The sequence below is a fragment of the Penicillium taxi genome (genome assembly GCF_028828555.1).
Source record: "Penicillium taxi strain IBT 34144 chromosome Unknown utg000004l_segment0_segment0, whole genome shotgun sequence".
Lineage (NCBI taxonomy): Eukaryota > Fungi > Ascomycota > Eurotiomycetes > Eurotiales > Aspergillaceae > Penicillium > Penicillium taxi.
In genome coordinates, this window is record NW_026643206.1 from 6,064,212 (window position 1) to 6,091,954 (window position 27,743).

At 47.3% G+C, this 27,743-nt stretch overlaps 13 protein-coding genes across 13 annotated transcripts; 6 read left to right on the forward strand and 7 right to left on the reverse strand.

Moving 5' to 3' along the window:
* Positions 1-1,354: 1,354 nt before the first annotated feature.
* Positions 1,355-4,828, forward strand: N7495_007155 (calcium/hydrogen antiporter; the record flags this gene model as incomplete). Its single annotated transcript, XM_057209806.1, has 4 exons — positions 1,355-3,355; positions 3,419-4,273; positions 4,343-4,506; positions 4,564-4,828. The coding sequence occupies 4 exons, from the start codon at positions 1,355-1,357 to the stop codon at positions 4,826-4,828; spliced, it is 3,285 nt and encodes a 1,094-aa protein (XP_057063580.1).
* Positions 4,829-5,556: 728 nt separating this feature from the next.
* On the reverse strand, positions 5,557-7,483 carry N7495_007156 (FGGY-family carbohydrate kinase; the record flags this gene model as incomplete). The annotated part of the gene is made up of 3 exons (XM_057209807.1): positions 5,557-6,615; positions 6,666-7,226; positions 7,289-7,483. The coding sequence occupies 3 exons, from the start codon at positions 7,481-7,483 to the stop codon at positions 5,557-5,559; spliced, it is 1,815 nt and encodes a 604-aa protein (XP_057063581.1).
* Positions 7,484-8,087: 604 nt separating this feature from the next.
* Positions 8,088-8,716, forward strand: N7495_007157 (uncharacterized protein; the record flags this gene model as incomplete). The annotated part of the gene is made up of 2 exons (XM_057209808.1): positions 8,088-8,584; positions 8,653-8,716. The coding sequence occupies 2 exons, from the start codon at positions 8,088-8,090 to the stop codon at positions 8,714-8,716; spliced, it is 561 nt and encodes a 186-aa protein (XP_057063582.1).
* Positions 8,717-8,994: 278 nt separating this feature from the next.
* On the reverse strand, positions 8,995-10,956 carry N7495_007158 (F-box domain protein; the record flags this gene model as incomplete). The annotated part of the gene is made up of 1 exon (XM_057209809.1): positions 8,995-10,956. The coding sequence occupies one exon, from the start codon at positions 10,954-10,956 to the stop codon at positions 8,995-8,997; it is 1,962 nt and encodes a 653-aa protein (XP_057063583.1).
* A 639-nt stretch (positions 10,957-11,595) lies between these two features.
* ptpA (uncharacterized protein) lies at positions 11,596-13,901 on the reverse strand (the record flags this gene model as incomplete). Its single annotated transcript, XM_057209810.1, has 3 exons — positions 11,596-12,336; positions 12,399-13,384; positions 13,445-13,901. 3 exons carry the CDS (start codon positions 13,899-13,901, stop codon positions 11,596-11,598), a joined length of 2,184 nt encoding a protein of 727 aa, XP_057063584.1.
* Positions 13,902-14,106: 205 nt separating this feature from the next.
* On the reverse strand, positions 14,107-14,697 carry N7495_007160 (uncharacterized protein; the record flags this gene model as incomplete). The annotated part of the gene is made up of 2 exons (XM_057209811.1): positions 14,107-14,226; positions 14,632-14,697. The coding sequence occupies 2 exons, from the start codon at positions 14,695-14,697 to the stop codon at positions 14,107-14,109; spliced, it is 186 nt and encodes a 61-aa protein (XP_057063585.1).
* A 385-nt stretch (positions 14,698-15,082) lies between these two features.
* N7495_007161 (cytochrome c oxidase assembly protein COX16) lies at positions 15,083-15,546 on the reverse strand (the record flags this gene model as incomplete). Its single annotated transcript, XM_057209812.1, has 2 exons — positions 15,083-15,163; positions 15,223-15,546. 2 exons carry the CDS (start codon positions 15,544-15,546, stop codon positions 15,083-15,085), a joined length of 405 nt encoding a protein of 134 aa, XP_057063586.1.
* Positions 15,547-15,983: 437 nt separating this feature from the next.
* nic96 (linker nucleoporin NIC96) lies at positions 15,984-19,414 on the forward strand (the record flags this gene model as incomplete). The annotated part of the gene is made up of 5 exons (XM_057209813.1): positions 15,984-16,456; positions 16,537-17,191; positions 17,247-18,231; positions 18,292-19,022; positions 19,088-19,414. 5 exons carry the CDS (start codon positions 15,984-15,986, stop codon positions 19,412-19,414), a joined length of 3,171 nt encoding a protein of 1,056 aa, XP_057063587.1.
* A 356-nt stretch (positions 19,415-19,770) lies between these two features.
* On the forward strand, positions 19,771-21,618 carry N7495_007163 (RibD family protein; the record flags this gene model as incomplete). The annotated part of the gene is made up of 1 exon (XM_057209814.1): positions 19,771-21,618. The coding sequence occupies one exon, from the start codon at positions 19,771-19,773 to the stop codon at positions 21,616-21,618; it is 1,848 nt and encodes a 615-aa protein (XP_057063588.1).
* Positions 21,619-22,332: 714 nt separating this feature from the next.
* N7495_007164 (RCC1 domain-containing protein) lies at positions 22,333-24,036 on the forward strand (the record flags this gene model as incomplete). The annotated part of the gene is made up of 2 exons (XM_057209815.1): positions 22,333-23,157; positions 23,212-24,036. 2 exons carry the CDS (start codon positions 22,333-22,335, stop codon positions 24,034-24,036), a joined length of 1,650 nt encoding a protein of 549 aa, XP_057063589.1.
* A 209-nt stretch (positions 24,037-24,245) lies between these two features.
* N7495_007165 (Chromosome segregation in meiosis protein 3) lies at positions 24,246-25,133 on the reverse strand (the record flags this gene model as incomplete). Its single annotated transcript, XM_057209816.1, has 3 exons — positions 24,246-24,740; positions 24,799-24,877; positions 24,934-25,133. The coding sequence occupies 3 exons, from the start codon at positions 25,131-25,133 to the stop codon at positions 24,246-24,248; spliced, it is 774 nt and encodes a 257-aa protein (XP_057063590.1).
* Positions 25,134-25,335: 202 nt separating this feature from the next.
* N7495_007166 (putative NADH-ubiquinone oxidoreductase 21 kDa subunit) lies at positions 25,336-26,110 on the forward strand (the record flags this gene model as incomplete). Its single annotated transcript, XM_057209817.1, has 5 exons — positions 25,336-25,392; positions 25,447-25,463; positions 25,519-25,724; positions 25,778-25,980; positions 26,042-26,110. The coding sequence occupies 5 exons, from the start codon at positions 25,336-25,338 to the stop codon at positions 26,108-26,110; spliced, it is 552 nt and encodes a 183-aa protein (XP_057063591.1).
* Positions 26,111-26,378: 268 nt separating this feature from the next.
* Positions 26,379-27,166, reverse strand: N7495_007167 (nucleoside deaminase; the record flags this gene model as incomplete). Its single annotated transcript, XM_057209818.1, has 5 exons — positions 26,379-26,458; positions 26,515-26,612; positions 26,662-26,870; positions 26,922-27,026; positions 27,077-27,166. 5 exons carry the CDS (start codon positions 27,164-27,166, stop codon positions 26,379-26,381), a joined length of 582 nt encoding a protein of 193 aa, XP_057063592.1.
* Positions 27,167-27,743: the final 577 nt, after the last annotated feature.

The following is a 27,743-nucleotide window of genomic DNA, read 5'->3' on the forward strand; positions in this document are numbered from 1 at the left end:
GGCAGGGGCGAGCTTATCTCACCTATAGCAAAATACCACGACAAGCGGGTTCAGTGGAATTCTAAGCATCGTGATCGGCCGCTGTTTTGCGGTCTACTTGATAGCCGCCCGGCGCCGACTGGATTTTGAGAGACCATCAGCAACAAGAAGCATACAAACATGGTCCAAGAGATGGAAATTCTAGTAGGTATCCCAGAACCACTTAATAGCACAGATCTACGATGTGGAGCATTGAAGGGCGTTGTATATATTAAGAAACAGATACGGGGTGTCGCATCACATTCGGTAGCCGCTGTAAGCGGCCATTCTGCGGAAAGTTTCCTAAACGGGACTACAGCTCTATACACCGGAACGATATCAGAGCTGATCTGGTCACTTCGAGCAGAAGATGATTTTCAAGATCTAAAAGCTCCTATCGCCTCCGGTATCAGATTTAATCCGCGACCGTCTACTGAAAAAGAGGTTAGGGAGTGGTGCGAACAAAATGATTTAGATCTGAAGTCTCATAAAGGGCGCAATAAAGGAGGGCAAGCGTTACGAAACAAAAAGAGAAAAGGTGGCGCAAGGAGGCGGAAGAAGAGGTGGATGATTATCAACTACGAGCTTTGGATTCCACCTTGACTAATCAGGTGCCAATAGGCATCATTGCTCTCCTTATTCTTCAGATACTAATGACTGTCAATCAGTGTCTTGCGCTCTGCTGGAATGAGATTCGGCGATCCATTCGATATAGAATGCGTCATTATTGCTGACAAGCTTTTGAGATGAAACAAAATAGAATACTAGAAGGAGATATATAAAGAAGCAAAGCAGAGGTGGGCAAGCAATGGGTGTGAGCGAAGGTGTGGAGAAAGCAGGAATCTTTGAAGATAAAGGGTTGAAGTGTTACCTTCAGATCTCTGCATGGGTAGAGAAAGAGCTCAGAATGGCTGAATCTGAGATTGGAAATATCTAACCAAATAGCTATTTAAATAACTATTTATCAGAGGAATTATCTTAGTCAAATAAAAAGCCGAAAGGTAACTAACTATGCATCTCTCGGAAGGTCCGTATTTAGTTGTTTATTATCTTTTACCCACTTTCTCCATTAGTAATAAGGCTCAGCGAATCAGAGACAGTTTACTATCTGATTGGTGGGGATTAATCGAACCGCGGGTCATCTGGAGCTCTTTGACTGCACGCTCTTTGCACCGTCGCCTGCATCCTTCATACACATCTCAGCTGATGCTCAAAGAGATTGTTCTGTTGCAGCTGGTTTTCCCCGCCATGTAACTGCTGCTGTCAACCACTTCTGACGATCTTACACTTTACTTGTTTTGTTTTGCTTATTCTGGATTTCAACACGAAAAAAAAGATGGCTGGCGATAGAGGAGATTCAGATAACACCGGCCCAACTAGGTCGGGTATCGCAGACGACTATGCCAGTTCTTCAGCGCCTCCTGTGAGGTCCTCTGCACCGAGAAATTACGGTATGGGCATAAGTATAACCCTCGAAAACAAACATGTGCTAAATCCGCGGACAGGCACTCTGGATTCATTTTCCTCCGAATTATCTGAAGCACGCAACGAAGAAACGCAAACCCAAGACGTCATCTCTACACCCGGCTTTTTACCTCCCACCGTTCCTGACAAGCCACGGAAACCGTCCATGACCCGTATGTCATCCAAACGACATGTGCCCCATAAAAGACAGGGATTTTCCACAGATGACGATGCTAAGGAAGTTGAGGAGGCCCAAAATATTGCTTACCAGCATGCTCGCACCGCACCATCACCGAGAGTCCGTCCTATGAGCTCTACTCTGAGACGACGAACTAGCACACATCCCAGCCCACTAAAGCGCTTGGATTCGGACAATATAAGCGCTACAGACATCGGGGAGCCCAGCGTGGAATTTATTGGTGACTCTCATTCCCTGCAACAATCGGATTCAGAAAGTGAAGCAGATATCATTGATGAATCTCAGGAGATAGATGAAGACGTAACCAGTGAGGAAGATGCCGACATGACGCTCAAGGATCGACAGGCAGCCATCAATCAGACTCATCCGTTCGGAATCAGGATTTGGAAGCCTGCCGTGTACAAAAAGAGCCGATCGGTGGAAAAAACCGCAGAGGGCGATATTCATTCATCTCCCGGTGGTCATGTCAGCCCATTCTTGTATATCTTCAACCTATTGTGGTCCCTGTGCTTTGGATGGTGGTTGGCACTGGCTGCTCTATTGGCTGCAACTGCATGCTTCTTTTTCTCTTATTCGCCTAGCGCCCTGGCCTATGCAAGAGTATTCTCTGGACTCTCCCGCTATCTACTTTATCCCTTTGGATCTTTTGTGCTCCTCGAAAGCGACGCAGTCTATGCCGAAGAGGACGAAGGGGAGGGCCGTAGTATCAGCGAATATGAACAATGGCAAAATGGCGATCTGGAATATGGCCGTTTATTCTTCGGCCCCCGCAGAGATCGATCGCTCGTTGGGCGCCGGCGCAATAGCGTTGACTCTGCGGGCGAGCAGGATAGTCTCCTGGGACGTCCTCAGCGAGGCCAACGAGAGGATTCCCAATATGTCTCTACTAAAAGTCGCTTTTTCGGCCGTGGCGAATGGACCCTGGGCCGCGTGGTGTTCTTCGCGTTCTTCTATTTCCTGGTGGGACCGTTGATGCTTGTGGTGTCGCTTATCTGCTGGCTTTTAGTATTCTTCATTCCAATGGGTCGTGTGACACTCATCCTCGCTAGTCACCTACGACGCCATCCTCTGGCCTTGTCATTCCATTCAGATTCGTCCTATGCGAGACTCAGCTCTGGATCTTCGTCACCTTCTATTCTCCTCTGCACCTACCGAGCTGCTGGAACACGGTATTGGAAGTATACAATTGATGGAACAAATATCTTTTTCATTAATCTCCTTGTTATCGTCTTCTTTGTGATTGCCGATTATTTCTTTCTTTCACGGTTCCTTGGTGTGGAATCCTGGTTAACACATCCTGGACTCATATTCACTCTTGCATTGTTTTCAATCATTCCCTTGGCCTATTTCATCGGCCAGGCTGTGGCTTCAATCTCGGCCCAGTCCTCAATGGGCGTCGGTGCCACCATCAATGCCTTCTTCTCTACAATCGTAGAAGTGTACCTCTATTGTGTCGCATTGACAGAGGGCAAAGCTCACCTCGTTGAAGGAAGTATCATCGGCAGTATCTTGGCAGGCCTTCTCTTCCTGCCTGGATTATCTATGTGCTTTGGTGCCATTCATCGTAAGACACAGCGGTTCAATGTGCAATCCGCCGGTGTCACCTCGACGATGCTCCTGTTTGCCATCATTGCCGCGCTCGGTCCTACCCTTTTCTACGAGGTCTATGGTAGTGTAAGCTTGCCTTGGTTCTGACTCACCTTTTTATTGCAATATCGGCTAACAGTTGAGTAACAGCACGAGCTCAATTGCCATGCATGTGTAGGCTCAAACGATCGAGATTGCCGCCAGTGCTATTTCAGTCAGAGCACTTCGGTGTCGGACAATTTCTATGAGAAAGCTGTCCAGCCGTACGTTTTCTTTTCCGCCATTTTCCTTTTCTTTTCATACGGTATCGGTCTCTTGTTCACACTGCGGACCCACGCTGCTACTATTTGGTCCGAATCCGAAGAGAAGGAAAAGAAGGTTCACAACACTGTTCAAGACTCGATTTCCCATGAGCCACGGCAGTTCACCGTGAATGAAACCCCTGAAGCCTCGGGTGCCATTCCAAGCCGCAAGGACTCGATCCGCGAATCTCCATTGTACAAGCGAATCCTTGGACAGTCTCTCATAGATGTTGGACTGGATGGGAACACAGAGCAGAATGATGGCGATTCGCTAGTTGATAGTGTTTACCTCGTTCCCCCGCGCAATGCAGACGACGATCGGTCTATCATCAAGGGTATCCAGGGTTTATCGGGAGAGGACAACGAACGGCTCGTGCGCCGGGTCACGGAGGTTGTGGCTACAGCAGCCGCAACAGCTGCTCGTGATGATGCTCGGCGTCGCAAGCCTACGACCACGCAGGCTTCCGGAAATGCTGAAGAGAGTGTTCCCGTGGAGTCTGCCCATGCCCCCGGCGGACATGATGCTCCAAATTGGAGCAAAGCTAAAAGTTCCATTATTCTTCTTGGAGCGACGGTTCTTTATGCAATTGTGGCAGAAATTCTCGTCGACACGGTCGATGTGGTGCTTGAAAGTGTGGATATCGATGAAAAGTTCCTTGGCATCACGCTCTTCGCTCTAGTACCGAACACGACTGAATTTTTGGTAAGCAGAAGATACTAACTCATCCGCGGGAAAGAAATCGACCGAGTAAAGTACTGACATGTCGCATAGAACGCCATTTCGTTCGCAATGAATGGTAACATTGCATTGTCCATGGAGATCGGTTCAGCATACGCTCTACAAGTCTGTATGCTGCAGATCCCAGCTTTGGTCTTCTTCAGTTCCTTCTACACCCGCTCCATTGACCCTGCTCAGCTTGTGAGCCATAGTTTCAGGTTATTTCCACTCTCTGCCCTATTTCAAGATCGTATTACTCACATATTTCCTACTAGTCTTATCTTCCCTCGATGGGATATGATTGTTGTCATCCTGTGTGTATTCCTTTTGTCAAACGTCCAAAGTGAAGGTAAGAGCAACTATTTCAAGGGATCGATCCTAGTCCTGACCTACCTGGTCCTGGTGATCGGATTCTACTTGTCCGGTTACAGCAACCTGGACAGTATGGGAATTGATCGATTCGACACCCTTGCTCTCGGCAACAGCTACTCTGCAAAGTTCAACACTGTTGGCCGAGGCCCAGCTGGTATCGCTTATTAATACTTCAGAGAAGCCTGAAGTCTCGCTCTATGCCCCATCATAGCACCTTTCATTTGCATAGCGCTTCTATGTCTTGCATCTACCTATGACCATATCGCTTTGTGTTTTCCTAAATCGCTTGATCTTTAATCTTTTAATATTTGCTGCGTGGATCTTTGAACGGGAGATATGTGAATATGCTTATTTTTTGAAGTTGAACATAATTGTGTATCTATTATCGTTACTTTGGCCGACTTAGACTAGATGATTTTGGTATTTTTTAACTGCGATTAAAACTATTGACTTGCGAAATGCGAATTATTCCGCACTATTTCGGTCGTTTCAAGCAGACCTATATTATGTACGTAGGCACATTCCACGGCTAGGTGCCACCAAAATTTTTGACTGCCCAGATGTGAAAATACTCCAGACGATCTGATGTATCATCCTGAATCTTGGAAACGAGATTACGCTAGACCTGATTAGGCAAATTATCCACATACTAAATATGGTACACAGATCGGTGCCCCACCTGGGCAGCTTTTCTTACAAACCCATATCAAGAATCAAGATATTAGTACCTGAGTGTACCTAGGTATTGAGGAGGAGCTAAACCTAGTGACGATCATTAGTCTTGGTGTATAGGTTATTCACGATGTGACAGTTCCGTATTTAATTAGCATATTACTTACTTTATGGCGAAAATAATATGGAATTGTCGTTAATATATTACCTAGGTAAGTATTGATCTAAGTCGAGACCCAGTCACCGACGGCCTCATTAACCAGCTGACGGTATTTTTGCTGCCTAAAGCACTGTTCTAAGAAGACTTGGTATTTGGCTTTCAGGAGAGCCTTCTCCTTCACCTCTACTGTTGGCATCACCTTCTTTCCAGGCTTGCTCATCCGGTCCATAATAGCCCACAAGTCCTCGGTCTTACCATGCTTGTCGGCGCTGGCGGCCTTTGCACCCAGCATAGCTGCGCCATGGCATACGGCGGCGTGAATATATTGTGGGATTATGACGGGCATGTCACAGGCCGATGCGATAAGATTGACTAATATCTCATTCTGACACTGCGAGCCTGACATGAAAATAGATTTGATTTTGTGGCCTGCATGGTTCATCGTGTCGACAATTTGCTTCGTTTGGAGAGCGATGAATTCTAGGGTTGCGTAGTATTGGATGGCGAGTCCGTTGATGGTCTTGTCACTTGTTAGACCGATGACGGACCCGGTCATGCTCTGGTCTGCAATTGGGGATCGGTTGCCCCATAGGTCACCATAGAAAAAGAAGTGACGTGCCAGGTATGCGATGCATGGGGCTTGTTGCTCTTCCATCATTTTATTCAGGTGGTGATTTAGATACTCATAGATATTGGATTTGTGGGATTCGGCGATAGTGGTGACGTGGTCGAAGGCAGCGTGTGTATTGATGACATGTTGAAGTAACTCTCCCGTCGCAGATTGGCCACCTTCAGACATGGAATATCCAGGAATAATAGTGTCTGAATATGGGCCCCAGACACCGTTGACAAAGATAGGATTCGGAGACATTACCAAATGGCAAGTTGAGGTTCCAGCGACTGCAGCAAGACGAGAAAATGCCTGCATTTTGTCATTCTTGGGCACATCACCATTCAACTCGTTTGGGCTCAAGTTGGCTTTCGCGCCGACGGTGCCAATCCAACCGGCATATGCATCGATCACGCCACTGCCAATCGGAATTCCGGCCGGAAGACCCAAATCTGATGCAGCCTTTTCGCACAAATAACCAACGAGCTCTCCAGCACCGAGATAGTCACCATTCTAGTGAAAGACGTCAGTTGAACCGTTCACCATCAGCACGTAAGGCTCACTACCTTATCAACTCCGCCCATACGCTTGAAATTGTCCTCGGCCAATTCAGCTAGACCAATACCGTGCAGAAAATCAATGTCCCATCCCTTCACGCTCCCATCGGCACCGACAGGTACATATGCGTGTTTGATACCCTCACTGCAGAGGCGCTGTTTCTCGCCTCCAGTAGCAATATGTGTGAGGGCATCTGCCAAGTCATAAAAACTGCATTTATCGAATAGCTTCTCAGGCATGTGATTTTTCAGCCACAGAACCTTGGGAATCTCCATCTCAGCTGAAATCGTACCCCCGACATATCGAAGCAAAGGGTGGTTAATGAAATTGATTTTGGCGGCCTCGTCGACCGGGCGGTGATCCAGCCAGAGAATGATGTTGCGGTCCGTATCAAAGTTGGGCCCTGTCACTGAAACTGGCTCATTGGTTTCGTGATTGAAAACAGCTAGGGAACATGTTGCATCAAATCCAATGCCGCGTACTGTATCGGGGCCGATGTTGTTCTCGTGAATGGCTCGCTGTACGGCAATGCAGACGCTACTCCAAGTATCGGTAGTGGATTGTTCCTAGTCACGCGAGTTAGTTGGTAACAAGGTAGACTAGTTCCATCCTGCGAGGTTTAGCCTACATAGTAGCCGTGTTCTGGTTGCCAGAGACCAATGTTCTGGTGGGCCAGGCCCACAATGTCTCCCTTGGCGTTCATGATACAGGCACGGGCACTGCTAGTTCCAACATCAATGCCAATGTAATAATCCGAGTGAGCTGAAAAGTTCTCCTGGAGGTCAGTGGAGGCCTGACGAGAGTTCTCAGGCAGCGAGGCCATTGTTGCGGTTTTGTTTCTTGAATTCTGGACGAAAAGTAGAAAGAGGTATCTCCGAATTCTGATGATCTGATTAAACTGATTATTGGATTTTAGAATAATCAGAAACCAAGCATTGGGTGCGAAGTATGAATTGGAATGAACATTCCCCAAAACTACTGTGGGGTAAATGATATAAATCTGGCAGAATTCATCACCGCTCACATCTTAACTTATCGGTGTGAACGATTTAGGTAGCATGCCCAATGAACGAAGTTTTATAAGCCCCAGAAGCAAGGTTCCAAGGAAATGACTTTCCAAAGGTTAATTATTATTTGGAGAAGCTCTTTCGAGTCTTCACTTCGTCGAGGGCGAATCTCATGGCTTTATAGCCCAGCCAATGACGATTTAGAAGAATTCTATAAACTTTAGTAAGCACTAGAATTAATAGTTAGATCCACAGCTGCTACAACCTTGAAATTTATCAATATTGAACTTTCAGAAGTGTAATAACATCGTGGAATGTGTATATGTACTTCTAAGAGACCCACTTTAGAAGCACGGACCAACTCCCAAGTTGGCGTTGAAATCGAACACCAAACTTCTTAAATCCACCTCCTTGCCCAAAATGCACCTCCTTTTTCTACTTGGGGCTATTTCACTTATAATAGCCTCTGTTATCGCTGATCCAATTTCGTCCGAGATCCTATACTGGCCAGTTGGGGCTCCGCAGCCCTCTGTTCTCGCACACGTCACTTACGACCCAGCATCCTTGAAATCCAACCTCGTCTCCTACCATCCTCCCACAGATACCCACCAGGATGATCTCATTCGAGTCGGTCTCTACACAGTGACACCTACCAACCCTAAACAGTGGAGTGGAAGTTTGACGTCACTGTCCTCTTTGATCGATGATAAGAACCAACTCACTTTCCGCCTTCATCTGGGTCCGGCCAGCGAGGCTTATCATGTGTCTCTGGCTCTATCTATCAATACTACATCAGATCCTCGGGTAGAGGCTGTGTATAGCATGCCTGGAACACAGCCGCATTTGAATCGACCTGTGGTCTTGAGCCCTGATGGACAAGCTCCCGAGGAGCCACTGGAGAAGACCATGCTCCAGAAGTAAGTCATTGCCGCTAAAGAGATCTAGGACGGGTTTGAAATTGACTGACCATTTTTTACTCGATCAGGTATTGGTGGGTACTTTTGATTATCGTCTTTCTCACCGTGTCCGGTGGTGGTGATGAAAAGTAACACACTTCGTAATATGTATATTGCAAATGGAATCAATGGCCCCTTTTTACATTCTTCAAGTTTTCAAGTTGTATATACCCTGTTTCCCGTGAGGGATTTAGCGTATTGCAGAGTGCGAAAATTCCAAGGTTTCCAAGGTTGTTATTAGTCTAGCTAAGCATGAGATAAAGCTGGAGTTATGAATGCAATCAGTGGTCAATTCGATATTTTCGAAAGGACTACCGGTAAAAAATGTTGACGGAATCACCGTAACCGACCAGCGAGCAGAGATACAATCCTTACAGCTGACGGCCTTGAGCAGAGTCATCAATCTGTATAGGATCTTTGATGTCGGTATCCGCGTTCAAATGCAAGAGCATGACACCCCGATCAGTTATAGCAATTAACTCATTCTCATTTCTGAGACTGTACTCGTCGTCCATAAAAAACAGTTGGGAGCATACGGCATCAAGGTGAATAACGACGGGGCGTAGCTCGACATGACCATCAGCTGTTTCCCATGAATCCTGATATGATGAAGAAGGCTCTTTCAAACTTGAAGAATTTCCGAGATAATTCTGGTCCAGAGCCCAGATGGTCACGGTCTTCCAACTGGCAATCGCAATTCGGGTTCCCGCCTCCGAGCAGGCAATTATGGACCCAGAGGAAGTAATTGACTCACGAAACCCTCCCAGCTGGAATTGGACCGTCCAATTGTTCAATCGTCTACCCCTTTCAATATTATCCAAATGGGTACAATGCGTGGCTCGAGGAGAGGCCTCGGACTTCAAGATGCATGCCACGGTCCAATCCTCGACCCTATGCTTCGCAATTCCAACGGCAAGATATTCCCAGTGGCATCGAGATCCGGGAGTTCTGCCAGTATTATGCGTATAATAGAAGGGAATTCCAATCGAAAATTCCAGTAGGTGTTCTTCAGAGAACTGAACAATGCATTTGTTCGGTTTGATGGCTGGTGTTGCTCGAGGATTACGTAGGAGCTCTCTGGGAAGTATCTGGTAGGAGCTGTAGAGAGAACGGCCTCTGTGGGAATACAATAGCTGGCGTCCACGGTCATTGAATTTCAGTTTGACTGGAGGTCCTGGTTGGTGAGAGATGTACTCGTCAGAATTGTCCTGGTCATCGACGTCCATGTCGTCAGCGCGAGGAACAAAGCAGTCCTGCAGAATAAAAGAGTCGTATTTTGATACGATGAGGCGAGCAGTCTCATCATAGTTCTCGGTAGCATCAATCCACATCTGATGTTCTTCCTCGTCGTCCAAATACCAAGGGGTACTTTCGTGGCTATCCATATCATCCTCATCATCCTTGTCTTCCTCTTCATCATCATCATCATCATCATCATCATCATCATCATCATCATCATCATCATCGTCATCCTCCTCATCATCCTCATCATTTACATTCTCGAAAGACATAGAGTAAAGAATGACTTGATGATCTTGAGGATGGCTTGAATGTTGCCAGGAGATGGCAAACTTCTGATCTTTGAAAGCAGTAAATGCTAGAGGTTCATGTTCAAGTTGTTGTGGAAATCCATAAATATGAGTCGCTTGCAACCTCCTTTCGCCATCATGAGTCCCCTGAAGTTCAAATCTATGATATGCCAAAAAGATGCCTCCATTTGGGTTAAACTTCATTGCATGCTTGACGAAGGTATGATCGAGATCAAGCTGCTGATCTATGAAGGGCCGCAACTGGTACAATACATAAATCCCTTCGTGTTGAAATGACGTGTGAAGAATTTCGACAGTGCCAAATTGTCTGCCAGGGGTTGGCAACCGACAAGAAAATTGACGCAGTCCATTTGCCAATCTGAAGAGGTATACCGTTGGGTGGTCCTTGAAAGTCAACAAAATTTCCTCGGAAACTGTGCGGAAGGGGTTTATCACAAGATTCGACGCGCGGCTATTGACCACTAGAGCCTCTGATGAACGGCTGTCAATGGATAGATTCGTGGCATCGAATCTGATGTATTCGTAGCTAGAGTTAAACTCCGCTCCACACAGGTCTTCTCTGGCACGGTCCATAAATATAGAAACCAGATCAGAAGTAAGGAAAGATGGATGAAGATAGCTTTTGTCACCAGCTGTTTTATTAAGCTGATGCAAAATCAAATCATGGCTGCTGGTTGCGATTTTTCTCATAAAGCGACTGCATTTGGCTGCTTGTATGAACGATGTTGTATCACACTCCCGAAGCACGAGCTGAATCAACTCAACTGGAAGATCCTGAAACATGGCGATTTACTGCGTGGAGTCCTGAAGGTAACGAATGAAAAAGAAGGGGAAGAGAGTGGGGATTGAAACTTGAAGAGGGAAAAGAAGAAGAAAAGAGGGAAGTTGAAGAAGGGACAGAGATGACTCAGGATGAAGGGTATAAAGAACAATTGTTCAAGTACTGACCCCGAATAAGTAAACAGCCGCACCTGACGAAAGTGGGATCTTTATAGTATTAACGCACGGACTGTCGAGGCCTGGGATCCAGGCAGAAACAACGGAAGTGGGAGCCTCATTCAAGGCTCTAAGGCTCTAAGGCTCTAAGGCTCCAAGGCTCCAAACCTTACAATCAGAATTCCCGTGACCTTGCTCTACGGTGATAATCCAGAATTAATCCCACTATAATCTCACTAATTTCTGTTATTTAAACCTGTTTGCGCTTGAAATGGAATTAGAGCTGAAAGGGCGCCTCTTATTCTTCCATATCTAGGGAAGTAAGGGTATATGGGTGGCAAGATTATCAAAAAGAAATCGGATTCTTGTTTTCGAACTTCAACCCCCTACCTAACGCCTCAAAATGCAAGATACATGATATCCGAAATAGTAGAATGAATATAATCATTTGGGAGGGGGGTATTTGCAATCGTCAAGGATTCAACATCAGGTATTGTCCTCGTTTGCCCGCGAGACAAGCCATTCAAGCACACTTTCATAACAGAGCACGAACTGGCTGAGATTCTGTACCATGCTTGGTCGCTGGGTCCGGAAGTCTTCCACCGTCTTAGTAATCAGATCGAGGTTCGAGTCTCGAGTCCACTGGGGAGATTCCACCGAGTGTGCGCCCTGCGCTCGCTGCCGTTTCAGTATGTCAAGTACGCTATCAACTGTACAGAAAGTTCCAGTGCGCCCACAGCCAGCACTGCAGTGCACCAAGATCGGTCTCTGGCCGGTAGGTTCAGGCTCGTGACTACCATAGCTGGGGTTGCTGGTGGAGCGCACGACTTTGTTGCACTGTTCGATCAAATTCAGCAAATGTGTGGGTTGAGAGGTTGTTCCAAAGTCAGGCCAGTAGGGATATTGAAGCTGGGTGATATCCCGTATAGGTAAGAAGGGAAAATGTGAGTGGTAAAGGCTAAAATGCCGCACAATAATGACTGGGTTTTCATTGGTCTCGTCTGGGCATTGTGTTTGCTCGCCTGGTACCGAGTGAGGTTGAGATGATTTGGGTCGTTGGTCTTTAGTTTCCACAAAAATTCTTTTCTCCGTGTATGATTTGACCTTCAATGGTCCATAATCACCTGGTTGCCAGTATGGATGACATTTGACTTGTCCTCTTTCGAGTTCTGCAGTCAAAGTGATGATGACTCGGACGTCTTGCTCCCAAACAACGCGCCAAAAGTCCTGAAAAAAACAGGGTCAGCAAGCATGTCAATGTTGTCAATTGAACTGGGTCAGCAACTTACATTGAATGTATCAGGTACCGGTGCTTGAGTAGCGATGTATCGGCGATTGCTGAACTCGGCCTTTATATGATTGGCATTCACATAGTCGCAGCCTCCTAAGGGAATACCTTCAAGTCGAACTCGTGTATGATCAAATGGGTAGATATCGTTGTAGCGATTTTTTGTACCTTTTTCAATACCTGCGACGCGGTATTTCTTTGAAGCGCCACCAGTAGAACCTGAGGATGCTTCGTAAGACAATGCCTGTCTCATGCGCTCCAATTCCCTCTTCTCCAAATCTAGGAATTTGTTTGAGACTAATCTTCCTTGGTCTTTGGAGTCAGAGGCATCTCGAAGCCAGGTGGGAAGCTTTCGTCGCTTGTCTTCCGTCAAACCATCGGGCAGCTTCAAAGGAACCTGGCCCACACCTCCTACGAGATCCATATTCTGTCGAATATTTGAGAAAAATGGATTCATTGCTGATGATGACTCCGGTAAAGCACAACCTCCGACAACAGGAGCCACAGAGGGAAGGCTTATGCTCATGGGAGACCGTTTTTTGGGGGTTGGATCTGTTTTCTCAGCGTGTGGTCGGTAGATCAACCCAGCAAATTGGATTGAAAAATTCTTAAAGCCACCCCGCAAAATCAACCCTTCACCCGTCCAGCCTTCCGCTTGGAACTTATTGATGACATTGAAAAGAGGAGCCGCATCTTTCACTTCCGAGGTGGCAGAATCATAAACGATGATGGTACTACAATCCTTCCATCGAGCAAACTTCTGCTTATCACCATCATTGGTAAATGTTGCTTCAAGCTTTTGAGTATCGAAGGACCGACGTTTTAGAAGCGTTGTAGGAATACATAAATTCAAAGAACCTTTGATGTTGGCTTGAGAAAAATGAGCGTAGGGACGAACATCTAGTAGCAGGACATTTCGCAAAGATGATTTAATAAACTCAGCACAACGTTCGGGCGTAGTCCAATGAGATGAGTCGTAAGCTGATTCTGTAATTGTTGGTTATTGATTTATACTTGATAAGTGAAGGCATAATCATGATAACTTACCTAGCGAAGCAGCCATCGGTGTCTTTTGAGAGGCGAGTCCACGTCCACTTGAGGCCCCTTGAGCCCAACTGGTCACCCGGTCACGGTGATCTTGAAGAGCAGATTCATGTCGACTTTTGTCGGACTGTGACTCGGTTCTCAGTAAGCTGGCTAGACCCTCTGAAACGGAAGCCTCGGGGTAGAGTTGTAATTTTGGGCTGGGAAGGGTAGACTGTGCTTTTGAGAATGCACCCCAGTTTTTTTGTGCATGCGGACCAGGATTTGAGCTGGGAGGATTGCTGGTGTTGTCGACCGAGAGGCCGAAGTAATTAGGACTAGATCCTGAGAGCATATTGTGATGCATAGCAGCGGTTGAAGACGGGATTGGGTGGTAAGGCTGAGTGGTCTTAACATCGTGGGAGTATCCTTGTGCAGTCTGTACCCACGGGGATGTGGGTGATCGCCTTGGACCTGTCATGATGGGCTAGTGCTGGTCTTGCTCCAGACTGATCGGCGCTTCAAAAAAACTGTATCAGAACAACTGGACCCGTTTATACCATAAGCCTGGGACTATAGAAGAAGTCGTGCAATTGGGATCGGTAAGACGGAAGATGGATAATATCCCCAAGTCCCTGTGAGGATCCGGAGGATCTGGGGGAAAATCTGGGAGAATCCTAGCTAGTTCACCACAACAGCGTAGTCGAAGTGTCCAAAGTGTCGATTGCGTAAGAATCGGAAGATGGACTGTCGAGGGGCAGACGAGAAGAGTCCAGCCAAAAGAGGCAGCCAATAGAAGCAAGAACCTGATATAAATGATTATTAAGGCGCAGGAAAATACTATGACGTTATTGTGGGGATCATCGCTGATTAAGGTCCCAATCGGGTTAGGAGGGTTTATAGTTGGCTATTAATACCGAGCTATAGACCGTACATGGAATATAGCATCAAGTAGATTAGTAGATTACCCAGTGAATGGAAATTTGATCATATACCTAAGATACTGTCTGTAGCTTCCAAGACTTATGATATACAGCACATCAAAGCTCAGAAAAGTCAGTTGGTAACTTTAGAAGTGAAGCTGTAAGCTCTTCGATTCATCTTTACACTGCTCAAAATATCACCAACATTTGAATTATTAACACTATTGTACAAACACCCTCGAATTTGAGATAATAATATTAGGGTCTAGGACCATCTAACGTACTTACCTGAGGTAACTCGGGTGGTAGGACCCGAGCGGGCTGAATGGTCCCACCATTTAACTGGGATGTCATGCTACAATAAACAGCCAACCCCGGAAAAATATAAAAGCCCATTTGTTTGGGATTTGAATTATGTCATAAGTCTCCAGACCCTCCGATCAACATGACTGTCAGCCAAGGATGTGAAGCAAGGGACATGGAAAGCCGTCTAGATGCGCTGAGACCTAGTCTGCAGACTGATGGCCGGAACTTAACTCTGAGGGGCATAGATGTGGAGGTATTGATATTTCTGAGATGGACGTGGTCTTGTAGATCCACGATAACTGACCAATTTTGACCAGTCACTCTAGGAAGAGGTTAATGTGATGGAAACGGAAGATAGTTGGTGCACATACCGGGTGGAAAATGGTCTACCATCCTACCCGCTTAGTGCCTATTCTTGTAGAGCCAAAGATATTCACAGTCGTCCGTCTGGTTCGCCCTCGAATCTTTCCACGCGTTTTTGCTCCCATTGATCTAAGTCCTTGGCCATGAGTCGCTGAAGAAACGTTCAGTTTTCAAAATCCCTGCTGTAAATCAAGAAGCTTGAGCTCTTACGTAGTATTCTTCCCGCTCACTGCCGATAATTCTCCTGCGTGGGTTTCGTTTGATTCCCTCTTCCCCGTCGGGTCCCTTCAATCCAAGGTCGAAGACTTCCTGTTGACTCAATTGTTGGACTTTCCGATCATATCTCTCATATCTCAAGGCCGCAGCAGGTGTCAAGGCAAATGAGCCTGCCACAATGAGTCCAATGAATGGTAATCCGAACAGTATGAAAGGGTGTTTTGATAGACGTGCGCGGTAGAGTGCTCCAAGTCGTTCCCCAAGCGACGATGACGCTGTGGTCGCTCGGCGGAAGGGTTTAGACTGAAATTTAGGCATTAGAACGTGAAATATTTAACAAAAGTAACGGAAGTTGCTGAGTATAATCTCAGTTTCAGAAGGAGTCGCGCAATTCAATTGCTCGAGTGAATTTCCTCGGAAACGTTGTTGATCCGGGCCGGAATGAATTGTTTGGGCGCATGGGCAGGAGCTTTCTTCGTTTTGGTTGACGTTGGAATCCGTGACTGTGAGCTTGCTCCCGTTTGAGACAGGTGCACTTCCGCTTTTTCTTGCGATTGGCATAGCACGGCTGCTTCCACTTCGACTTTGATCTCCCAAACAGTCCTCCCATCGCGCAGACCGCACTTTTTTTTCTTATCCTCCACCTCCACACCTCTCACACTTTACAAGCTTCTTCCACAACGCCGGTTACTCTAATAAATCCTGTCTTTCTGGATAAAACTTCAAATATAGCACAGTATTTCGCACCATCGACTATGAATTCAAACACTTCCTCTCTCTTTGGAGGGGGTGGTCTTGGGGGCGGTCTTGGTCTTGGGGCATCAGCAGCTCCCCAGACCTCAAGTTTGTTTGGTACGAACAATGCGACTACAAGTGCACCAGGAACTAGCACCTTTGGGACTACTCAGGGAGCTCAAAGCTCGCTTTTCGGTGCTTCCCAGGCTCAGCCACAGCCCGCCCAGCCTTCACTTTTAGGCCAGTCTTCCCTAGGCCAGACCCAATCGCAAGCCAACCCCGGTCCAGCTCAAGCCGGGCTTTCAACTCAGACAACCCAGCCTGCATTTTTCAACAGCTTACTGGAGCGTGGCAAGAAGCGACCTCTTCCCGGTGGCCAGAACGGTAACTTTGAAAATGTTCCCAGTCTACAGCTCGGCCTGGATGATATCCGCAGGAAGGCAAGGGAACTGGGCTCAGCTGGGATCAGAGACCATCAATCAACAACAAAAGCGTAAGCCCAACGTTTTTTTTTTTTTTTTTTGGGAATCCAGTTTCTTATACGATGCTGACTGCTAACCCGGGCAAATATAGTCATTACCTACTTGCATCATCCGGTATTACACCAGGACGCGCTCTCCGAGATCTTCAATCTCTTGACCCTCAAGCACCCCTAGCAGCTGCTCGAGAAATCGACAGCTTCGATCCAGATAACCAGAGATTCCTCCGGAACATGCAGCAACGTGGCCGACAGGTGATGGTTGCGGAGAGTCTCTCTCGGGCCCAGAGAGATTTTGATACGTTCTTAGAAGAGAAGGTGGACATGGACTGGGAAGAGCAACGTCAGAAAATCTTTGAACATTTTGGTCTCTCCCAAAAGGATAGTACGGACTCCGGAAGTCTGCGAGCCACGAATCGCGGCGCTTTTGGTCGAACAGCAAGACAGTCCAAGCAGGCAGGTGCTACAAGCGGACCTGCTGCCTCTCGCAGAAGTGTCTTTGGACGCTCTGGTCTTGACAAATCTGTCATTGGAACACCCGGCTCTGGTATGACGAACCGACAACTCTTTGAAGAGCCCGCCGAGCGCAATGAAGGACTGAGTGCTTCTTCGCCTGACCTCAGGTTCCAGCGTGAGAAGATGAGACAGTATGCCGATAAAGTGCAGCAGCTGAACGTCGCTCGCCTACGCGGTCAAACCTACCCTATTTTCCATCAGTTTTCGGAAGTTGAAGTTCGCACTGGCGGCGATGTAAGACCCTACACCTTATCTTTCATTTTTTTACCATTGCTAACCGGATTTCTAGTCCCCGCATCAGCTTTTCGCCGCATATCAAGCCTTGGCTAAGGTGGTGGGTGAGAAGCCTAGCATTGCTAGCATCTCAGAACCCGGTGCAGTCAAAGAGCGACAGTTTGTTGATGACTATCTCGAAGAATCAAACAATTCCCGCAAGGTCATCAATCTCAAGAAGAGGATTCTTGAGGGCTCAAGAACATTTCTCGAACAGAAATTCTACGCCGACATGGAAGATAGCATCGCCAAAAACCCACGCCAAGCGCAATTGGGTGGTATCCCGACAGTTATCAACAAGATCCGGGCTTACATTCGCCTGCGCGCCTCGAGGAAAGACCTTGCACCTGATGGGACCGAGCTTCAGCTGGTTGGTTCAGATTACTGCTGGATTCTGATCTACTATCTTCTCCGTTGTGGTTTTGTCAAAGAGGCTGCCGAGTATGTCAGTCAGGATCCTGGTTTTCGGTCAATGGATCACAAATTCGTGACTTATATGACCACCTACGCGCAGAACCGCCGACTGCCTAGAGATTTGCAACAAAAAATCAATGGCGAGTATCAACAGCGTTCTCGGAACGCACCAGACAACACTGTCGACCCTTATCGGATGGCATGCTACCTGATCATTGGCCGCTGTGATTTGTCACGACGTCGTCTCCATGATGGAGTGAACCAGACTGTTGAGGATTGGACTTGGTTGCAGTTCAGCCTTGCTCGTGAAGATGATCGTGCTGAAGAAGTGGCAGGCGATGTCTTTGGCTTGGAAGATATTCAGACTGATATCAGTGAGATTGGACAGAGAATGTTCACCAAGGGCCAGGATGCGACTGCTGGCTACGGAACATACTTCTTCCTCCAGATTTTGGGCGGCATGTATGAACAGGCCGTGTCTTATTTGGGAACTTATGCTCCTGTCACAGCTGTCCACTTTGCAATTGCCCTGTCATACTATGGTCTTTTGCGAGTGTCTGACTTTTATGTCTCCGGAGAGGAAGTTTGTAAGCATTTCCTAACTTCTTCGTGGATTTTATTAGAATCACTAACATATATATTCGCAGTGTCATTCACAGTCAAACAGTACCCTCAGATCAATTTCGGGTATCTCATCACCCAATACACACGTGAATTCCGCACTGGTTTCGTCGAGGCAGCCGTTGATTACTTTACACTGATTTGTCTTAACGCGGACCTTCCAGGCTCTCTGGGCAAATCTCAAGCCTCTGTATGCCACGAGGCATTACGTGAGTTTATTCTCGAGACCCGAGACTTCGCCAAACTTCTGGGCGATATGCGTTCCGATGGTTCTCGCATCAAGGGTATTATCGAGCAGCGTCTGGATTTAATTAAGCTGTCCGATGAAGAGGACTTCTTGAAAAACATTACAGACCAAGCTGCAGGTGTAGCAGATGATAAGGGTCTGGTCACTGATGCGGTTCTCCTTTATCACCTGGCGGAGCATTATGACCGTGTGATCGAAATCATCAATAGGGCTCTGTCGGACGCAATCGCGGTTGAGCTGGGTGGTACTATGCAAAAGCTGCAGCCCCTTCGTCCTCGGAATCCCCCGTCCAACGATGCGTTCGGCGTCGTGGAGCCAGAGAGCAGTCTCAGCTTGACGAGCGTGGATGATCCCGTCGTCCTAGCAAAGACCATGCTCATTCTTTACAACTCTAAGCCGATGTACTATGAGAAAATTCGCGCAGTCGAGCGGGACACCTGCGGGTTACTTATCTGCATGATGGATGCCAAAATTGAAGTTGAGGCCGGCCGGTGGGCACCAGCACTTGATGTAAGTTTTCAATATGCGCATACACGCATTCATGTCTGTACCTGAATGCTAATGAACTTTTTTAGGCCATTGACCTCTTGGGTGTTCTTCCATTACAAGCACATGGTTCCATGCCACTCATCCGGAGTGCGGCCCAGTCATTCTCTGGCTTCCCGGAGATTATTTCACGTAATGTCGGGCACGTCATCATGTGGTGCATTGCTTGCATTGGTAATGAGCGCCAGCGACAAACTTCTGGCCCCTATGAGACTGACATGCACGCGGGCTTTGCGGACCGACTGCTCAGTATGGCCAAAGATCTTATGATCTTTTCCGGTATGGTGAAATACAAATTGCCGCCTAAGGTCTACGAGGCATTGGCTCGAGCTGCAGCAGATATTGGCGCTTATTAGGCGGATGCTTCTTTCCGATAGTGAGCAATCCTAGTAGCTATTGTTTTATTCAATATTTCAACTTGACTATTAGAGACATGAATCGAGTATGAATTCTGGAAAATATTTACCATAGCTACCTAAATACGTATGATTAATGACTGAGCCGAAGATCGTAGTCAAAATAAAGATAGCGGATGAGTTCCGCTTGAAAAACAAACGCCAAGCCTCTGAGGTTCCTCTGCGAACTTCAACCTTCAGTCACACTTGCGTGCTGATGGACCCGCCACAGTCGTCCAGATGTTTCACCGTTATCAGTAGCGACCGGGAATCTACTGATATATCCCCTGCATACACGTTGCTGTCGGTTCCCAGACATGGACCATGAGCCCCACGAATCTGACCGGGGCGCACTGGCGGTGTCAGCATCACCGCATAATGAAGAACGCGCCAGAGATGGACCGAATAATACAGATCGAGAGGTCACCACAATATCATGTTCATTTCAAGAGCATTCTATGGACCAAGATACTTCACATCACCGAGGTCCAGCCCTCATGAACCTATCTGGCGCGTTAACGAAGCAAGCCCGACAAGTAGAGGCGCACAGTTCTACTCAACAGACCGCGACCAACGAATCGAGTGAAATTCAGCTCCAGGTATCGGCTGTGAAGACTGTACACAGTCTGTTCAACAACCCACCAAACCTATCGAGGATTCGCAACCTCTTGTTCGAGTGCAAGGATCCCATCGAAATCAGCCTAGAGGAGGTTGAGAATTATTGGCCATTCATTGATAATGTATGGGTCAAGCAGAGATCAAATGCTAGCAAAGAGGGCCATTGTACAACGGACTATTATATGTGTCGACTACGACGCCCGACACACCGTCCATCGGAAACTCGTCCATTAGCAGAGGGCAAACGACCCAGAAGAAAACGCGTACGAGAAGGAGGAGTATGTAACGTTCAGATCAAAGTCGTGAAATTTGAAGGTGCATATTCGACGGTCACTATTGCCAGAACACCTGGGAGTGCCAGTACCCACTCCCATGACCTCGACTACATCGACCGCGTGAAACGTAACTCAGGGCTAATGGAGTATGTTCGGGATGAGGCTGTCAAGGGCTATCTGCCCTCATCCATATACATCAAATTTCAGGAGGAGCCAGAGATGCTGAAAGAAGCCGGAGGGCGTTTTCTTACTGTGACTGACGTGCGCAATGTCTGTGCAAAGTGGCGCATACAGAATCCAGAGGTCGAGCTTGTTGCACACGACGGCTACGAGTACCAAAAGGGGCATGGCATTGTGAAGTCTCAAAGCATATATGCTTCCAATGAGGCCCTCCAAGCACCAACAATACTTCCGTCGACATCCTCTGCCCAGTTGCCCCCCGATACCCTTTCTTTCCCCCAGTTTTCCCTGGATTTTCTAGAGCCTTACATGCCTAATCACACCGAACGACGCGAGTTTCCTCATGTCACATTATCCTACGCCTCATCAATGGACTCCAAAATCTCTCTTCGAGCCGGAATGCAAACCGTGCTCTCTGGACCCGAGGCAAAGGTTATGACACATTATTTAAGATCTCGTCATGATGCAATCCTCATCGGCGTCGGTACCGTGCTCGCCGACAATCCAGGCCTGAACTGCCGTCTCGAGGGAGCTGGTGGATTTGGAGGTCTTGGTAGAATGTGGCAACCACGCCCGGTCGTTATTGACCCTACGGGCCGGTGGCCTATTCATCCAGACTGTCGAATGCTACGAACTGCGGTTGAGGGGAAAGGGAAGGCGCCATGGGTGGTTGTATCGCCTGGAGCGCAGATCGATCCTGAAAGGCTAATGATGCTCAAAGGATATGGAGGTGATTTTCTTCGCATTGTGGAATATAACCAGCACTGGCGGTTACGTTGGGAAGCCGTTCTCCGTGCTCTTGCCTCTGAGGGTATCAAGAGTATTATGATTGAAGGAGGAGGAACAGTCCTGAGTGAACTCCTCAATCCGGAGTATTCTAGCTTTATTGACTCTATCATCGTGACGGTGGCACCTACGTATCTGGGTCGTGGTGGTGTGGGTGTGTCCCCTGAATCAAAAATCGACAATGACGGTTCTCCCAATGCCGCTTTGAATCCAAGAGATATCACGTGGGTCCCATTAGGGCAAAACGTACGTATCTCAAGCTTTTTGGCACTTATGAGCAGGATTTTACTTACGATTTCTTTTTAACTAGGTTATTTTCTGTGGGAAAATTCGTTGATGACAGCATAAATCCATGCTCGAGCAACTTCTTCTACTCACAACACAACAATTTCACATGCTGTGATCGATCTTTCAATATAATGTCACACCTAAAATTGGGCATCGAAGCTTCAAGACTAGAAGCTTGGAAGTGCCATGTCTTCTGAATCAGAGATCACGATTTCGCCTGATCTCACAAATCCGCCCAAGCTGATGGACGCATGATTTAGTTCAAGACTTATTTAATAGTATCCGTCCGGGAAGCGAATAATGAAGAGACAGACCATTATGAAATCTCAATTACCAAGGTAAGAAACACTAAAGCTGTATGCAGTAAGGGGAGTGTAGGGCTAAATTTATACGGTGTACTCCGGAGAAAAAAATTGATGAAAAAAGTAGATAAAATTTTTTAATAAAGATTTTAATAAAAAACCGACATTAATTCCGATTCATCTTTGAGCTTTGAAAGTGAAAGTGGCAGATCGTTCAATCATTTTAAATATAAATTATTCCAAATCAGTTCGCGTAAAGAAAACTTAGTACGGAAGTGAGTTGAAGTATGTTTTTTTAGGAAGTAAAAGTGTGGTGGCCCCAGAATGTTATAAGTAGACATTCCCCCCGACCTCCCACCGCGCTTTGTTTCCAACCAATCCTCTCCCCCTTTCTCTCCCCCTTCTTGATTATTTAACATTCCAACCTAAAATGCCTCCCAAAAAAGCCTCCAGCACCAAGGCTGACGCAAAGCCTGCGAAAGCTGAAGCTGCCGCGAACAAATCTTCCAAGAGAGTTGCGTCAAAGAAGGCTGAGTTCGCTTCGCCCATTGCTGAACGCCCTAAGAAGGCTCCCGTGAAGTCTACCACGACCAAGACATCCGAGAAGCCCGCGACCAAGAAAACAGAATCTGCTGCCCCCGCGCGCGCACGCCCTAAGAAGATGTCCCCTGGAACCACAACAGTCGCGTCGCGCAAGCGCAAGGCCGAGTCCGTCGAGGCTGAACCCTCCCTGCCTAAAAAGCCACGCGTCATCGCAACTCCGAAAATTAAGGCTGTCAAGGCCAAGGTCGTCATCAACGAGGCTCCTAAGGTCCGCTTGAACGTGTTTGTTTGTGGCGAGGGAAGCTCCGGTGAGCTTGGCTTGGGCGCCGCCAAGAACGTCATTGATGTGAAGCGCCCACGTCTCAATCAGCTCCTTGCTGCCGATAAAGTTGGCGTTGTTCAGGTTGCTGTCGGTGGTATGCACTGCGTTGCCCTTACTCACGACAACAAGATCTTCACCTGGGGTGTTAACGACCAAGGTGCACTGGGAAGAGAGACTTCTTGGGACGGCGGACTGAAGGATGTCGATGCAGACTCTGACTCTGATGATGATGATGATGACAGTGGCTTGAACCCCATCGAGTCTACACCAACTGCCATCCCCTCCACTTCTTTCCCTGAAGGTACGGTATTCGTCCAAGTCGCGGCCGCTGACAGCGCAAGCTTTGCTCTGACCGATGATGGCAAGGTTTACGGATGGGGCACCTTTCGAGTAAGTTCGATTACATGTCTCTTACTTTTTTACATATGCTAATGTAGCTATTAGAGCAACGACGGAATTCTCGGCTTTGACGAATCTCACCGCGTGCAGAACACCCCTCTGCTAATTTCGGACCTTAAGAAGATCAAGCAACTCGTTTGTGGCGCCAACCACGTTCTTGCCCTGGACCACAAGGGTGCCGTTTTTTCTTGGGGTTCCGGCCAGCAGAACCAGCTCGGGCGTCGTATCGTCGAGCGCACCAAGATGCACGGTCTTCAGCCCCGTCCCTTTGGTCTGCCCAAGAATATCGTCCACATTGGCAGTGGTTCATATCACTCCTTTGCCATTCAGGCATCTGGTAAGGTTTATGCATGGGGCTTGAACAGCTTTGGTGCTACCGCTCTTCGCGAGGGAGCTGGCGATGACGGGGCTGCTGTCGTTAAGCCTTTGCTCGTAGAGTCTCTGACAGGCCGGGACATTGTCCAGATCTCTGGTGGCTCGCACCACTCAATTGCCTGCACTTCTAAGGGCGAATGCCTTGTTTGGGGTCGCTTAGATGGCTTCCAGAGCGGCTTGAAAATTGACACTCTACCCGATGAGTCTGTCATCAAAGATCCGCGAGGTCACCCCCGTATTTTGATCGAGCCCACCCAAGTGCCTGGAATTGCTGCTAAGTTCGTCGCCGCAAGCTCAGATCACTCTCTCGCTATCGATGCTGATGGCCGTGCATGGTCCTGGGGGTTCTCGGCTACATACCAGACTGGACAAGGCACACAGGATGACATTGAAGTGGCTACCGTGATCGACAACACTGCCACTCGCGGCAAGAAGCTAAACTGGGCTGGTGCCGGTGGCCAGTTCTCGGTCTTTACCGAGCCCGCCAGCGTCTAAATGAGAATGTGGCACGAGTTCAAGAAATTTGCTTTACTTTGTATTTTATTTTTCCTTTACAAAACAGCTTTTCAGCTCTATTTTACGGACATGATCCAGTATCCAACATGCCAATATGATGTTTCCAGAATTCTTACGTCAATGGGGGTTGAGCATGGTTTCATTACGGTCATTAACTATTAAAGCTTTGCTACCTTGAATTCACTTGTCTAGACACCCATTTCCATCATAGCTTCATAATCGGCGTCAAAATCATTATTATGGTTCAATGGCCGCGATTCTGGTATAGGTGCTGCTGACGTAGATTCGTCCTGCTCTTTTAAAAGCTCCTCCAGATCATCGTCATCTGGTTCGGGGTAGCTTGCTTGTGGCTGCATGGCCCCTGTTCCAAGATCTGGCATGAATAGATCTTGGCCAGCTGATATCGATATCTCCTGTGGCCGTTGTGTTGAAGATGTAGCTGTGGGGCTTTCAGTGGAGGCACCATTTCGATCGGAGGAGACTCTAGTAGGGAGACTGTGTGATCCAGATCCATTAAATGTCTCCATTTTTTCTTCATTGATCCACTCCTTTCTCATAGTCTGTATTCTTTTGGTGTGGCCTAGCTTTTCAATCATCGTCAACCCATCTGCGAATTTCGCGCGTGGGTATAGATCATCAAGCCACAGCTGGTAGAAGTTCAAGAGGCGTGCAGCATCCGAGAACTACAATTGAGTCTTGTCAGTATGAGGCAAATACAAAGCAGCAAACTCATTCTCTGACCTCATGTCCTTTGCCTTTAAATCGGAGCTTCTGCTTTGCCGTCTTTCGCAATTTGGGAATCCCTTTCTGTGAGAGCAGACTTTCGAGAAGGTCATTAGGGAACAATTCACATGATCATGGATCAAAGCTGCATACCGTGCATCATCTAGTTTCGCAATCGGTTGTCGCTTCTTTTCAACTTCAACCTCCTCATCGAGATTACCAAGAATGGAGAAAGGGTCATCGTCTGTTGGTTTCGGGGGTGCAGCCTTCGGAACGTCGGATTCTTTAGGGAAATCATCTATTTCAAACCCGTAGTCAAATAGATCATTTGCATCGTCATTTGTGTCGTCCATGACTGAAAAGTTGGGAATGCTTGTACTTTGTATAATCTATCTAGACTTAACGCGTGTTGGACGCGCCGTAGTCATCAATGCTATGATTGGATGGAGGTTGAGAGATACACTAATCCCTATATGGTTAGTGTCACTGCTCCCTCCAACTTCCGAACTTCGACTCTGCACATCGTCAAGATCTCCCCTCCTCTCAACCCCCAGCATGGCTTCCCCAAACGCCGCCATTGTGCCCTCCAAGCGGGCTAACACTGACTACCCGGTATGATTTTTGCCCTTTCCCCGGTAAAACCCACCGCTAATCTCGAACCAACAGCTGATCGACTCTGACCCGTACGAACAACCTAAAATCCCCCATACTTGAATTGAATCTCACCATAGGATATAGGCACCTGCGACGTGTGTTTGGATATGCTCGGCCGTCTGATTACGCTGTAGCCGGAGGAGCAGCTGCCGTTTCCCCCCTAGCCTTCTGGATCATGGAGCGAGTGAGCCCGTCGCATGTGGGTCGCGGTGGTTTCTCTCCTGTGATGCGCCTTGCTACCGCTGTCGGTCTCATTGGAGGTCTCCATGTTTTCTACCAGCGATCCTGCCGTACGTCAAATTGGTGACCTGTTCTTGTCTACAATTACTCACAAAGTCAACAGAACGTTTCTACGGATTCACTGAGAACGCCAGAGAAGTTGAGTTGGACACTCGGGAAATGGTCGACAAGGTGAAGAGCGGCCAGCCCCTTTATGGTCCTTCCGGCGTGTCCTCTTATATTCAGGGTGTCGCTGCCCGTAACTCTCGGTATTCTGAGTTGTTCATCCACATAATTCCCTGGTTCAACGTTGTCAACCACGACCAGGTAGGTTCACCCCGCATTTATCATTTTTCGACGTGGAGTCGGTATTGACTTTCAATAATAGCACGGTGTTGATACTGCCAAGTACTACCAACAAGCAGAGCGTGAATTGGAAGCTGAGCGGACCTCTTAAGGCTGGCTCCGCATTATCTATCGGCCCTCCATGCTGGACCTGTAGTTGCAAAATTTTTGTACCCATATCCTTTTTATGTGATTTTCTCCCAAAGGCGCCATTGCAATTGACAATATAAATTTATGTTCTATCGACAAATTGTTGTGGCCCTTTAGCCCAACTATCCAAGGTATCATTGATAACAGTAAGTGAAACCAGTCATGCCTGATCAACAGCCTAGAGATGAAAACTGCAGGAATAGAATACCTCAAAAGACATGCTTTATCGCCTATGATGTTGAGGGGGTAGCACTCCCGTCCTCGAATTTCGTATTCAGCTCGCGATTCTTCTTCGGTCGAGGATTGGGCGCTACCAGGATGTTAGTATATAAGTAGGTAGCATGCTTTTGACGCTGGTGCTCTAACCTTTCTCGTTCTCTTGAATATAGAAGCGCCGAAGTAACATGATAGCCTCTTTTTGGAATAGACCACCGTAGACTGGGTAGGCCGGGTCGATAGAAGGACTATCTACGTTAGTTGGAATTCGTAGTTTCGACTTGGTTGGGTTCATACTCTGAATGAAGCGATAAAACGCCCCCCGTACCTCCAAATCGATCATTGGTACAGCCGTAGTACACGCTTCGGATTCGATATTGCTTCAGGGCTGAAGCACACATGACGCAGGGTTCCACTGTCACATAGAGATCCGTAGACTGTAGAACAGACTTGGAGTACGTCTGGAGCACCTCCGCAATGGCGAGGAACTCAGCGTGTCGTGTCCCCTAATAGCAGTTTAGCATGGCTTATTATCACTCAATCTCTGCAGCACCTACATTCATGGATCGGTTGGTATCATTCATTCCATATCCCACGATCTGGTCGTTGTGGACAAGGACACATCCCACTGGGGTTTCACCACTTTCTAGTGCCTTTTCACCCTTTGAAACGGTCAAATTTCGTTATTTCCCTCTGGGGAGACTCATCTTACCATCAAAAGGGCCTGTTTCATAAAGTAGGCGTGTCGCGAATCATCCGCCAACGTGGACGGGATCATTTCAGCTTCCATGCCAATATCCATGGCTTCTGAGTTATTACTTTCCATGGATTATAGTTATACGGGATACCCCGAGGTTTGAATGCTATTAGTCAATGTTCATTCGGGCTGACGGTGATGTGTGGTAGACAGTGCCGAATATTGAAATCTCGATTTTTCCGGGACCTCCTCAGCTTTCAACTATGGAAGGTCCAGCATTCAATTTGACAAAGGCTCTCTCGTTCTATAGTAAGACCTACTTCTTGTGTTTCCATTTTATTTTATTCGAAATAAGATACGTGCGCTGATCAGAAATTCCTATTGTCGTTGATTTCAACTTCAATGTTTAGCGGACTGTATTTATTCGGGTAGTTTACCCCATACAGTATGTACAGTGTGTCCAGTACGTAAATTCTATTTAGGGTAGTAATGTTAAGAACAGCACAAGGCTATTATTTCAGGCAAAATATTTGAATAAGGTCATATCTCATACATTCTTGAAACTATTTATGCTCGGCTTAACTTGTGTACGTACCTAGGTATGTTAAGAGCCTTAAGAGTAAAGTGGGGTTTCTGCCTCAGGTGTCCGTGTCATATCGCGTTTTTGCACCTCCTCGCATAA